Source organism: Colius striatus, chromosome 16 (assembly GCF_028858725.1).
Source record: "Colius striatus isolate bColStr4 chromosome 16, bColStr4.1.hap1, whole genome shotgun sequence".
Taxonomy (NCBI): Eukaryota; Metazoa; Chordata; class Aves; order Coliiformes; family Coliidae; genus Colius; species Colius striatus.
Genome location: NC_084774.1, coordinates 15,413,115 through 15,426,745, shown reverse-complemented (window position 1 = coordinate 15,426,745; position 13,631 = coordinate 15,413,115). Strand labels below are relative to the sequence as shown.

The 13,631-nt window shown below is 42.2% G+C and overlaps 1 protein-coding gene across 2 annotated transcripts in view; it reads right to left on the bottom strand.

The window, feature by feature from the left end:
• NFATC2 (nuclear factor of activated T cells 2) overlaps positions 1–13,631 on the bottom strand; it is an 86,709-nt gene that overhangs the window by 19,754 nt on the left and 53,324 nt on the right. For both annotated transcript variants that reach the window (XM_062008978.1, XM_062008979.1), the window contains exons 7-9: positions 12,032–12,087; positions 11,050–11,176; positions 8,707–9,402 (exon numbers count right to left, since the gene is read on the bottom strand). In XM_062008978.1, coding sequence (XP_061864962.1) covers positions 8,707–9,402; positions 11,050–11,176; positions 12,032–12,087 — 879 coding nt within the window. The remainder of the gene's footprint in view (positions 1–8,706; positions 9,403–11,049; positions 11,177–12,031; positions 12,088–13,631) is intronic.

The following is a 13,631-nucleotide window of genomic DNA, read 5'->3' as shown; positions in this document are numbered from 1 at the left end:
TTAAAGAAATGTGCAGATGTTGTCCAAACTTTTCAAAGCTCTTTGCAGCTGCTTGCAAGACTTCAGAATTGCAGTTCAAAAATGTCTCATGCTGCCTTTCTGCTAGCCATTGCAGGGGGAGCTGAACCCTCCCGTGTATTACCCTGCTCTGTAAGGGGAGAAAAGATCCCTACCCTTTTCCTACCTTTGTGTATCCTTAACACAACTGATATCAAATGAAACTGCAGAACAGCGATGTCAAACCTAGGTGTTTAGGTTTGATGACTCAGGGCTCTGATAATCATGAGATAGGTTTTTAAATCATGCAATCACAACTCCCCACCCCCAAAGTTGCATCATCTTTATCTGCCTGGATTTTGAAAGACCAAAACACTGAAGTTCACATTTTTTTTATGTTTTGCTTTTTCTTGGATCTGATTTGAAAAGCTCACTAAGAATAAAAAAACTCACACATTTTGCTGCAGTCACCTGCACAGTGACTTTTAAGTTACTATAAACATTGCAAGACTCACAATGAAATTGCAAAGAATTAGCAAAAGCTTTGAGTTGCCGTGTGGATATAAGCCAGCTCACTGGCTATGCTTATTCAATTACATCTTGCTAATGTTAAAGAGGAGATAACAGGATAAACTGTGAGGACCAATACATACCTAGTTGCAGGTTCTTTCTATAGTACACCTACCCTCAGCAAAGCACCTCTCTAATAAATGAATTCAGCACATTGCATATTCTTTTCTGGAAGCTGCTAGCACCAGGATTCATACTGAGGTGGTCGACATACAAAGCAAGCAGGCTGAGCTCATACAATTATTGACCATGAGAAAATCCCTTCTACTGCATATAATAAGTCACTCCTGCAAGTTTAGCCAGCTTGGCAACACTGGCATTACTGGTGGATACCCTTCTTCCAATGCATAGTCATCCCAGTACAAAAGCCTTTCGGTGAAACAGCTGGTGGTGGTTCCCTGACTTGGCATAAACGGTGCTAATTCCAGTGTTTTTGCACCAACAGAGCTGTGTCTATACAAGAGCTTTTACCATAATAGCTGTGTTAGCAAAATAAATAAAAACCCCAACCACCTTAAGCAGCACAGTTCTGTGGTAAGCTGCCTAAGTGTAAAGCAAGCCTTGTTAAAGGTTTCCAGAGAGCCCTTCTCTGGTTCAATGCAAAATGGTGAATTTAGCGCTAGAAGGAGTTAATCCCCTTTCCTGCTTTGCACAGTTTTGTCATAAGCCATTTCCTATCCACACATTTCTTGCCTCTCATCTCCAAAGCCCTCATTTTTAAAAAAAAGTTGTCAAAACAGTTATGATTTTGACTGAGCCGAAAGAATTTCTGTGTAAAACACCCAGCATCACCCCTAGCTGGCAGGAAGACCACTGATTCGTTTTCCTTACGTCCTGTACTTGCTCATGCAACACCTTTGCTCCATCTCCAGACTTTACCCTAAGAAATGAGGGTATCCCTAGCAGACATATCTGGTTTTGGTGACAGGTAGCCTACTACATGCCATCAATCAATCGGTTGTCTACTTCAGGAAAGCAGGTAATATTCTTTGATATATACAACATAAAAGGAGTGAGTTAGATGGAAACATGAGAAAAGTGAGAGAATAGCTCTGCTGATCCCTCTCTTTAGTGCAACACGTGTTTCAACAACCTACAGCACAGCCAGAACTGCCCCAGCTCCTGCTCGCTGGGCAACAGGTTCACATGCCCTTGGTACCCCCCCTGTCTGTGCGAGGGATGCGGCTGCGGGGACCTGGCAGCCCGGGATCCCCTAGGCAAGTTAGAGTTTTACCAGTGACTTTCTTCATCATCTAGGGCAAGCCACCTCTCTTCACCCATCTGTAACAGCTGGGGAAAAAGCTTGTGTGCTTCTTTCTGCAGCGAAACTATTTTAATTCATTACTGTTTCTCTGCACTGGGTGAATAGTGTCACTGGACTGAAAACTGTTATTGTTGTTATCCCTTTAAATTGAAAGTGGATTAAAGGAATAAAAGTAAATGTATGGTCTATGTTGGCAGATGTCTTCCAACAGATGGGTGTCTATGGTCTTCTTTATAAGAGCTGTCTGCTGTCTGTGATTCAGACTGTCTAAGGAATGCCATGAGCGCAGAGTAAATGGACAGCAAGTCTGGGAAAGGACTTTATTGTGGTTTAGAAGCTTTCAATTCCCAACTGCATGAACAACTTCTTTTTTTCAAGTAACTCTTTGCCAATATTTCAAAACTATCATTGAAAATTGCTTGATGCCTTCCAAAAATGGAGCACTTTCTGCTGATAACAGTCCACTGGTATAGCTTTCAAATGGTGGCATGTCTACCACCAGCCAACGGCTACAACTGGGATTTACTGCCTTGGTGCATCAGTTCGTGGTGAGACCCTGCCCACTGCAGCACCATCCTGCAGTGTCAGTTCTTGGCAGCAGTGCCCGTGGTCTCCTAATGGAGTCTGCATGTTCTTTTGAACAGGAAACGCTTTGTAACACAACTTGCCTGTGGGCACTTACTGCACCAATTAAAGATTCCTGAGCTCAAGAACAAAGAGGTGCCAGTGGAACTATGGTTTTAATCACTTGATTCATTTTCTTCCTTCCTCCACTGCTGATTTTGGATGTGTGGGTTTTTCTTTTTCTCGCTTTGTTTTGTTTTGCATGTTTTTAGGCAGCAGGACAGCTGCTCAGAACGTGCAAGGGAAAGAGCAGCCTCAACAAGGGGCTGGATCTGTCTGAACTTTCAAATACTGAAAAGTTTCTAGAGGTGAAGAACATCAGATGCCAGCCTGCCATAACAATACAAATACTTAGTTCTTATTCTGGTGTGCAGCTTTTTTTTCTGAGAATCCACGTGAGTTTTAGTAACATGAATTAATTAGATGCTTGACTGTACTACAGAGAAGGATAAAAAGACAATTTTTATGATGGTAAGCTGAGGTACAGGGAAATTAAATAGTTTGCTGAAAGGCCAAGCTTAGACACAATCCAGAAGACCAGCTTTCAGATATAATGGTCTTGCTGTTTTTTGCCAATATATGACTTTGGGGAACAGAACCACCTTTTTGTTCTTTTCATTGCATCTAGAAAAGCAAAACTCAGGCAAATTGCTGGGGCACTTAGGTCCTAATGTGACAAAAAACACAATAGCGGGGATCCAAAAATAAAGCATGAAGTGTACCCACAGAGTGCTGTAAGGTCCCAAGAGAAGACAGAAAATCTGGAATAAACTGAGTCAGAGCTTCAAGGATGTCTGATGAATACATAGATTTGCTAGAGTGTTTGAGCAAAATGTTTTGGAGAATGTACATGCTTCACTCTTAGTCAAACTCTGCCTGAGCAGAAATGACCACACCTTGTATGAAAAGTAGTTCTAATTAAAAACAGAGCATGGCTTTTTTTGATGCAAATTGTTGCTCTAACTGAACCACAGCCCATTTGCAACATTCAAATTCACTCCTGTCTAAAATGCCAGCAACCAGGAACACTTCCACTTCTGTCGTGCACTGCTGTTTTACTCTGTGCTTGGACATAGGATGAAAACAACTACAGACCAAACTAAAACATGTTCCTAAAGCCATTATCTTCTGTGCTTTCTGGGAATAAAATCAATATAGTGTTAAGAGAGAAAAGCAGCTTCTCTGCAGCCAGGCAGGCGGCCAGCTCTCCAGCCCCTGCTAGTCTAGCTCAACTGCTCTAACGCACAGAGGGCTTAAAACTGCTTTCACCACGCAGCTGAGGTTCCCCTAGCACAGGGAAATCCCCAGCTGGCAGCATGCTGACACAGCTGGCTTCATGCCACCCCCTTCTCCATTGCTGTGCAGGGGCTGGAGAGGGAGAGCAGGATGTTCACAATGTTCTAGCATCCTGAGGACCATGCTGGCTGCGAGGTGGGCCGTGTCCTGCCTTCCCTCCTGGCTGACTGGCCCCTCTCCTTTCGCCCCCACACATATTCTGGTCTCCTCAAGGAGCACGTGGGACCAGCACAGATGCAGAGTGGGCTGTGTGCTGCGGGAAGGGCAGTCAGAGGCTGAAGACGTCAGGACAGAGCTCAGCCCCCAACTGCTGCTTACTCAGGGCTGACACAGTAGCTTTGCTGCTTGGGTCCCCAGGAGACCCAGGGTTTCCTGGAGGTACACCCTGCTCAAGCCTGTGTCTAACAGCTACTGGCTTAAGGAGAAAAAAGCTGGTCAATAAAGAAAGATTCTTCCTGAATGTGGAGGCAAGAAGAATTTGAATTTCACTTCATGCCACTGTGGAGACAGATTGCAGATTTCTTTGCTGTTGAATGAAAGAACAGAGAATGCAGGGACCTTACGCACTCTGAATGCTCTTGGATGACCACAGTTAGGGCACTGGTGACTGTGCTGAGGAGTAAAACTGTGTAAATTAACACATCACTCATAGTAAAGGTGATGGAAAGTACTGGGTGATTTACAAGCACCACACTTCACACCCTCCAGATCCATTTTCTAAGGAAGTATCTGCTGCATCTGAAATTTTCTGTGAAATACATGAGTTAACCATGAAGCATCTCTGCTGATTAGCAGTCTGATAAACCACTACACAAGCATCTGCCTTGCTTTTCTCCTCCCCATCAAAGATTACTGCTGCACCAAAAATAATTTAGAACTGATGCACCAAGCAGACAGTTCTGAGTGTCAGATGTGGTTACACAGTTACTATTAGAATAATGGCAATCATTTTTCTTTGTAAAGTAAAAAGCACACTGACAAGATTAACTAAATCTAAGGAAGGCAAGTTGATAACATTCAAGAAAACAGCCACACGCCCGTTATTTGTCTATGGAAAGAGCCTAACACCATACTCGACACTCAATCTCTACAAGGCACTTCTAGATCTGTCACATCTGACTGCTTGAGAGTCTGTGATGCATTTATCCTCCTATTGCTCTTGTCACACAATCTCGATACCTCTGTGTCACAGATGGGGAACTGTGCACACGGCTTCCCCAGGGCAACACAGGAAACCTCTGGCTCTGCAGCATGAGTGTGGGCAGCCCAGGGCACAACCAGTGCCCAAGTCTCTCTCTCCATCTTGCCCCACCAAAGGATTTTGGATCCTGCTGCAAATAACAATTTTTTTTAACCAGGTTTGTGCTTTAAAGAGATAATCTGATTGCTCAGGAGGTCCTGGAAGAACTAAGTTCTATTTGTCAGCATATTTCTGTGGTTGTTTGTGTAACTTTTACCACTGTGGGTGGTAAAGAATGTTAAGATCAGTCCTTGGCTGAAATGTGCTGAGCACTCTCTTGTCCCTACTTTCACTTGCATTTGAAGCTAATCACTGGTTTTCACCATTAAGCCTGGACACTTAATGCACCTTGAAAGATCTCCTGACTGTGGTAATGAATTTCTGCAGCAGAGGTGTGTAACAAAGGTTTCTCTGCCAATTTTTCATGAATAGCACCTTCCCCTGGGGTTTCATCTTTACACTATGTTATGCCTAAAAGTTACAGCTATTTATTTCTTTTGGACAGACAGATATGGAGGTCCAGGGAGGGATATGCACATGAAGGTATACATGTGTGGCACTGTCTAACCTGCATCAGTCTCCCTAATGGCTGCATTTCCAAATCCAGCCTCTGTGACTTGACAGAGCCTTCCTGCCAGTAACCACAGGTTTTAGAATTCTTTCTGGGAGGGGAAAGTTGAGAAGTTACAAAGGGGCTGCATAAGCAGAGCTAGGTATCTCTTGCTCTAAGGTAGCAGTAGCAAGAGGAGGGTAGAGGCAGATGTCTCCTTCCAAGAAAGCACATGGCAGGTCTCTACATCTGCAGTATGGTCAGAAATGAGCTACAGATATGCTAAAGTTACTATTAAGGTAGCCAGTATGGATGGCATCAGTTGTGCAGCTACTGTACAAACACAGGTCCTCACACATGGCAAAACCTACTTAAGCCAGGTAAATACTTGCATCATCTGCCCTAAGGTCTGTGCTGTTTTGGCTGCACTGCTAGTGATATTCGACCTTGAGAGATTAAATCTTTGTGAGCTATGGTCACACATTTTACTGTAATCTTCCCATGGAGGTGGAACCAGTTCTTATTTTCACAAGGCAGAAGTAAGGACAGGCTAAGCCTCTAGTATTACGTGTTCTATGGAGCAGTGAAGACTGAGCAAAAAACAAGCCATGGTCTCAGGAAGGACAACAAATGCTTATTTTTTTAACAGCAGGGAAGATAAGAAAATAATGAAGGGTTCTGCCAGCAGTGGCAGCAAGAAGCTGGAAAAGGTAAAGAGAAACAGCAACTGTGTTAGCTATGAGATGTTCTTCTCTAGTCACTTCAGGAGAGCTCAAAGACTGGGACAGTGTATCCACTCTTAGAGGCAATAGTCTCAAGGGACAAGGAACTGATGGAGCAGGGCTTGTCCCAGGTCACTCAAGAAGCTCATGGCAAAGCTCAGAATAGAAGCAAAGTCCAGAACACCAAGAAGGCACTTTAACCACTAAGGCAGAGAACGAGAGTTGACAGGAGGAGTTCACACCATAGAAAGGCACGAAAGCTGGACTGTCAGCAGAAATATGGAGAAAGAAGAACAAAGAAGAGGGAGGAGGAAGATGGGGGAAGGGAAGAAGAGTGAAGGGAAGCGAGAGACACCAAGACAGTGATTGCCTAAGAGCCTCTGCACCAGTGGCTGTGCAGTGCTCTCATGCCAAGCCTGGCTGGGGAACCCTCATCTCAGTATCTGTCCATGACAAATCACAGCAAGGCCTAGCAGCTCACTTTATCTCAGAAGAGCTTTCTGGATAAAAGGGATTTGAGGGTAAAGCCTCCATGATCCTTTGGGTTTGCTTTCTTTTAATACTATAAGGCACAAAAATAAACTTTCTAGTCAGGAAAAACATGGCTTTTGTTATGTTCTGAGTCACTTTTGCCCAGCAGCAAACAAAGTGGCTTTCCAATTCAAGTCTTCAACATTTCAGAATGAAATGTTTTGCAAAGTCCTAAAGTAAATCACAGTTCTCCAAGCCACACTTCTCACTAATGTAAATTCACTGAGGCCAGTAAAGAGACGACATGTGACCAATCTCGCCTGGCCTGACTTGGGTGGCATAATTGATAGCTGAAATCAATTCAAGTCAACCAGGCAGAAGCTAGCAATTTCATTATTGCTGCTATTCGTCCTAATGGCTCCTCTTAACATTAAGGTCAAGTGCATCCCTTGTGAGCTATGCTGTAGTTAGATATTACTGGCCTGATCCAAAACCCAGTGAAATTAATATTGCAGTCCATTTTGTGAGTTCATTTAAGCAGACTTTGGCTCCACTGTGAAGTTTCTAGCTTTAACTTCATATTCTTTTTTTTCCCCTATATCTTTTACAAGGTTTGTATCAAGTATTTTTAGAAACATGGAAGAATCTCTCAGCTTCTCATATTAAAAGTACCTTAAAACGCAGTGATCACTTTTCCTATTAGAAAGATTATCCTACTTTCTTAACATGCTCTATTCCGTGAATGGGAAGTGGATTTTACTTAGGTGTATTCTTGCGGATCCAGCAAACATCTTAAGTCAATTTCATTCTTAAAACCCAACTCAAGAGAGTAACTCTTCAGATTTTACTGTGATGGTACCAAAGCTATATCAACCACACTTCAAACAGACTAATGCAGAAAACCATCCCAACTCCACTGGGCCCACAAAAGCAGCAATGAAGACTGTACATGATTCAGCAACAGAGCACTCAGTACCTGACATGAAGAAAGTAAAACTTCCATGGACACAATTTCACAACTCTAGGTGAGTAACTGCACTAAAACTCCCAAACTACTGGGTGTTTACAAAGCACATAATGCACGTTCACAAGATCAAACCATGCATGCAGTTGCCTAGACTGAGAGGACAGCAGCAGTGAATAGATGTGAGAATCAGATCTTCATGCATAAGAACACCTTGTATTTGCAGCAACATAACCAGCAACTTCACTTTGCTCCCACTAAAATCAATGGCAGTTTTACTACTGGTCTTTATGACTGCAGTGTCCATCTGCACTATTAACTTTGCATTGACTTCCTCTTGCAAGGAACGTATTTTAATAAAAGAACCAATCAACCAGAACGCCAATAACTGCCTACCTAAGAATAAGCAGGATATGCTCAAAGAAAGCTTTACTCTAACTTATATTCAGTCCTAAAGGCTAAATCTGCTGGGCTAACAACAAACACCATTGTTTTACTTATCAATGTCCTACTGTTCATCTAGAACATCTGCAATAGTTTTGCCTGCAGCACTACCCCATTCATTACAGGCCTTGATAGACTGCTCAATGGGCTTTTTTTTTGGTATAAAACGTACAAAAGCATTTTACAAAGTGGACTTTGCCCTGAGATGAATAATAAAAAAATAATTTTAAAGTGCATTTTGTTTCAGATTCTCCATTTTCCAAACTAACCTTTGGCACATGGAAACAAAATGGCAACGACCTGCAACCTGACAGAGCACTCCACGGCACGAAGCAAGACAGTGTTTCTGCACAACACTGGTTTTTGCTCGGTTGCTGGAGTGCATTGCCATCTACCAAAAATGCAGCTGATGAAAGACCAAAGCATGAGCAAACAACAAGTATCCACACTCATCAAAAAGAGGCCATGTTGCTTTCGTGCCAAGGAACAGGTGGAATTTACAAGTCCTAAACTTTGTCCCTCCCTCCGGCAAACCAACCCATCAAAGAGAAGAGCGGTGCTTACCATCATCCAGATATGCTTGGTCCAGATTCTGTTCCTGCTTAATAGTGACCCCAGCTGGTAACATTTCTTTCTGGTCGCTAACTGGTGGTCCATTTTTTGCTGCTCGCTGGCCTGAGGCTGTCTGCTGCTGAATCACGGTAGGATATGAACTTGGACTTAACCTTTGTGCTTGACTGACCTGGGGCTGGCTGGATCTTGCAATATTGGGGGTAAAATTTTCACAGCACATGATGTGCTGAAATTCTTGGTGACTTCCACACCTCAGCTGCTGGTTGGTTGGAGAATAGTGGATCACTGGAGAAGACTGCTGGTTGCCTGGAGAGTGGTGGAGCACTGCTGAGGTTTGGCCTGGAGAACCAGCGTGCACCAGCACTGACCTATGGGCATCTGAAATAGCAACCGGTGTAGCCATCAAATTGGATTGCTGGTAGCCCATTTGGCTCGGGCTGAGGCTCTTGCTTCTTTGGTATATTACAGCGGCTGGATTCTGCTGATGGTATCGAGAATCAGGAGAAGAAAGGCCTGAGCGCAACTGCTGGCAAGGAGCCATAGTGGCCACAAGACAGGAAGGGGATTCGGTGGCCATTGTATGCTGTGAATAGTAAGGCTGTGTTACTGTTCCCAGACCACTGTGTACTGTATTGCAGATTAAGGCTGGATCATAGTCATCAATGGGCTCTGTTTTGATTGATGGTACTAGAATAAAGCATGCAAAGGACATTATTCGTAACAAGCTGATGAGAAACAGAGAGGTTTTCCTTGAAGTAATAAGAGATTTAAGCTGTTTACAAGATTTGCACGTGCAAGCTCATCTCTCATGGGCATTGAATTCAATAAATCCCATTTATGCAATCATAGAATGGTAGGGTTGGAAGAGACTTTTAGAGATCATCTAGTCCAACCCCCCTGCCAAGGCAGGTCTATTTAGATCAGGTCACACAAGCATTCTGTATTCAAAGGTTCTTGAAAATCTTTAATAATTTATTTAATGAGAAATTTCTAAAAATAAAAATAAAAAAATCAACAGTTTAGCTCATATTTTCATTCATTTAAGAGGAATTCTGAATATAAGCAAAACAAGAAGCTCTGGATAGGTGTTTCATGTAGTACTTCCACCTCAAAGGAGGACGGAATAAACAGACATCCTATGACATATACGTAGACATATCCTATGACATATCATTTCTCTGTCCAACATTCAACTAGTGACCAAAGGCAGAGTTGAACTATTTTAGAGCTTTCTTTTTAGTTCCCTTGCTGCATGCAAGTTCCTCAATACTGAAAGCTGAAGACCTTTCCAACATCTTCATTTAAAAGACCATGATTACTAGGAGTTGTGTGAAGCTTACTGTGGACAAACGATGGTCCTCTGCAAAGAAATTCTCACATTTCCAGTGATGGGGTTTTTTTTCAAATCTTCCCCAAAACTCAGGACAGAAATACCACAAAATACTCAAGCACAGGGTTATTTTTTGGAAATGTAAGGATTCCTTCTCTGAAGTGGTCTATTTTAGAGATCACATTCAGACAATATTGTACTTCTCAATACTATTCCATAGCAGAAAAATTTAGCAACTATACAAAATCTTCAAATTGATGATACTCTATGAAATCAGGTTGAAGACCAAAGATTTTCAGGCTGGAGGACATCAAAATAAGAAGAAGGAGGAATGTTTGCCTAAGAAACTAGGCAAATTAAGACATCATTTTGAATCTTGCATAAAATTTAGTACTGTTATTTTATGCTTTCTGGTTTCCACAAACACAATACTTTGATTTTCTCACAATATTTTTCTCCCAGCCAAAGCTGAGAAATTCTGGGAAACTCATTAGTAATCCTGTTGCATTTATTGTGACATGGTTCACCAACTCCCAAGAGGAAGAACATCAGAAAAGCATTCCTATTTTTTTCTCAACCACTCTCATTCTGAAGCACATATACTGCTTGTCTTTCTCCATACCAAGACCTTGTTACTTTCCCAGATCTGATGTTATCTTCCTGTCGCACATGTCAGCTGGGGAACGCTATGCTCATGGTTTTCACAGGGTCATACCAAGTCACAGACTGAGTCTGCTCCCACTGAGGCTGTTGGCAAACTTCCATGAAGTGAATGGGGCAACATCATCCTATTGCCAAGATAACTGTCCCCTTACATTTATGGAAATTCCTCATCATAAATCGTATGCATCCTTTAAACCAAACAGTTGTCGAGTGTTCAGCTGTACTCAGCTGAATTAAATTAGTAAAACTGAGATTCTCAAATAACAGCAAGAAACCATCATAGCAGAAAATAAAATCCTGCTTGTGAGAACCAGGCAACATTCTCTGTGCTTGAGGATTACCTGGGTGATAGGTAAAATGCTGGGGTTGGCTTCGTTTTCTTTTCCCATTGATGACATAGAAATTCACCTTCACAGCTGTGCGAATGTGCTTGTTCCGATACTCTGGTATTTCTACAAAAAGCATGCTCTGAAACAGTAAAATGTGACAGTACACAATCAGTAACAGGCTGACCAGAGATTTGTGTTACACATCCAGGCATAAAGGAAGAGAAATCGTCCTATTTGTCCCTATAGAGCAGGGTATGAGAAGAAGAAAGGGAAAAAAATGGGCAGATGGTGAAAGACTTGAAGATTTTTGGCACCGGGAAGCTGGTTCGTATGTCCTGAACTTAGAGAGAAGTTCCAGCTACAAATAAAACATACAGAATGGTGATAAATGCAGCAGCATTGTTAATCACACTGTGCTTCATAGAAAAGTCTGTATTGCAGAATACCTCTTTTTGTTAGAATAAACTTGACTACTCTATAGGCTTTTTACTTATACACAGCCGGATCCTGCTTCCATGGAAATTAGCAGGCATGGCCCATGGCAATGTAAGTGCTAGCTCCTAAATGCACTGAAAGACTATAGTACAGTCCCATTAAGCAAAGTGAACAAAGAGGCTCATTCCCTTGAAAGATCAACGTTCATTTTAAATACTATAGTGCAAATCCTGTCCTGCAAAGTACAGAGCACCCAAGACTTCCATGCAGGCGAAAGGAAGCCAGGATGCCCAGCATCCTACAGAGGATTGGGCTGATACAATTGAGTCTTCTGCAAGAACACAACATCTAGCAGTTATTCAATTTGCTGTGAGTTACTGCTAAATGAATAGTTTCTTTTTGCATCACATTTACTGCTGGAGCATTTGACATTTGTTCATCACAGCAGTAAGATAGTTGCTCTTTCTGCTTTTGAGATGCTCTTTGAAAACTACCCCTTGAATACAACTTGCTGTCTGAGAAGCCTAAGGAGAGGACATTCAATGTTTTGCATACTTACAGGCTGGCTCTTATCTTTATCCACTGTTGCCTCCATTTCCCAGATCTGCTGCCCATCTAGAAGAATATCACAATGTTAACCTCACTGTTGGGTTTTTTTAATGGTAAAGTTTGACTTTAAAAAAAGACACAAATTAAAGGCACCAAGTTAGCAAAGCTCTCAAAATGGACTTAATTTCAAGCACCTTCCCAGTCCTAACCAAAAGCAACGTTTTATGCAAACATAGCATTGAACACACCAGGAAATGGCTTATATACACAGAATCATAGATTGGTAGGAGATGGAAGGGACCTTTAGAGATTATCTAGTCCAACCCTTCTGCAGAAGCAGGTTCATGTTTATATAGAAATTAGCCAAACTGAGGAATTAAATATTTAGCACAGGTGTAACATCTGCATTTCACTAGACTTAATTTCAGCCAGCTTGACTGATGGAGGGCATCAGAAGGTCAGATAACTTGGTAATGGCCACATTCAGTCAGCAGCTCAGCAAATTTTCTGCTATTTTAAGCTGAGACCACATGCCTCCCCACTGGTGTGCTAAGTGGTGGAATGGGCAAGGAGCTGGAGGAAAGGCTAGCTAAAAATCCAGATCTCATATGGGGTCATGGAGATGGAAGCAACCAAACTGAGCCACTTTAGGGCTGACTTTTAGAGGTGCTGTATAGTGAAACTGGCAGCTGCTCTGAATTCTCACAAGAGCATAGATTTTTCTAGAAGTAGTTCAACAGGGACTGATTCCTATACATAGGGTGCATAACTTCTGTCATGCACACCCTCTTACTATTTAGAATTGTTTCTTATATGTGCAACATGAAATCTCAACACATGATATCTAGCAATACACCTCCTCTGATCAAGGAACGAGCCCAACATCTCCAACAGTGGATCCACACTTCAGTGCTGTTGCCACTGTGGGCTGTGACAGAGTGCTACTGACAGTCCTGAAGTCACTCTAAAGCACCAAATATTCACCATACTCAATAGAAAAGCACTTTATTGCATGTGTGACAGCCTCTACCTCCAAACCGCTGGAAGACTTTCTGCTCCTAATTACATCCACACAGCTCATCTCCAAATTACACAGAACTGTATTTATAGAAGAAAATAAAATTCAATCCCCTTGTATGGAATCCTATCAAAGTAACCCTCGTGCTTTAAGAGTACAGCAGTAGTGACAGGACATTGCTACAAACACTGACTGTTTCATCTGACTACAAATATTTCTTCCAAGAAGCATCTTTTAGCAATGCCTTCCTTATTAATTTCTTTCTTTTTAGATTTTAATCTCTACCCCTTTGATTGTTATATTCTGCTGAGCCTTTCAGCCAAGCAATTTGCCAGAGAAAAATACTGATGGGGGAAAAGAAAAATGCCTCATACGTTTCTGAAAGCTTGATTTAAAAATGAATAGGGGACACATATCCAAACCAACTGATAGGACTTGAAATACTGCAGCCACAAGGCTGGTGTTTGCTTTAGAGCGGGGGAGGCAGCTCCAAGGCATGTTTCTGAGGGGTTCCTCATACTGCACACCCAGGACTGGCAAGACAAGGGTGGAAGTCTCCTAAAAACTGTCCTTCTCAGAGGACTTTTATTTT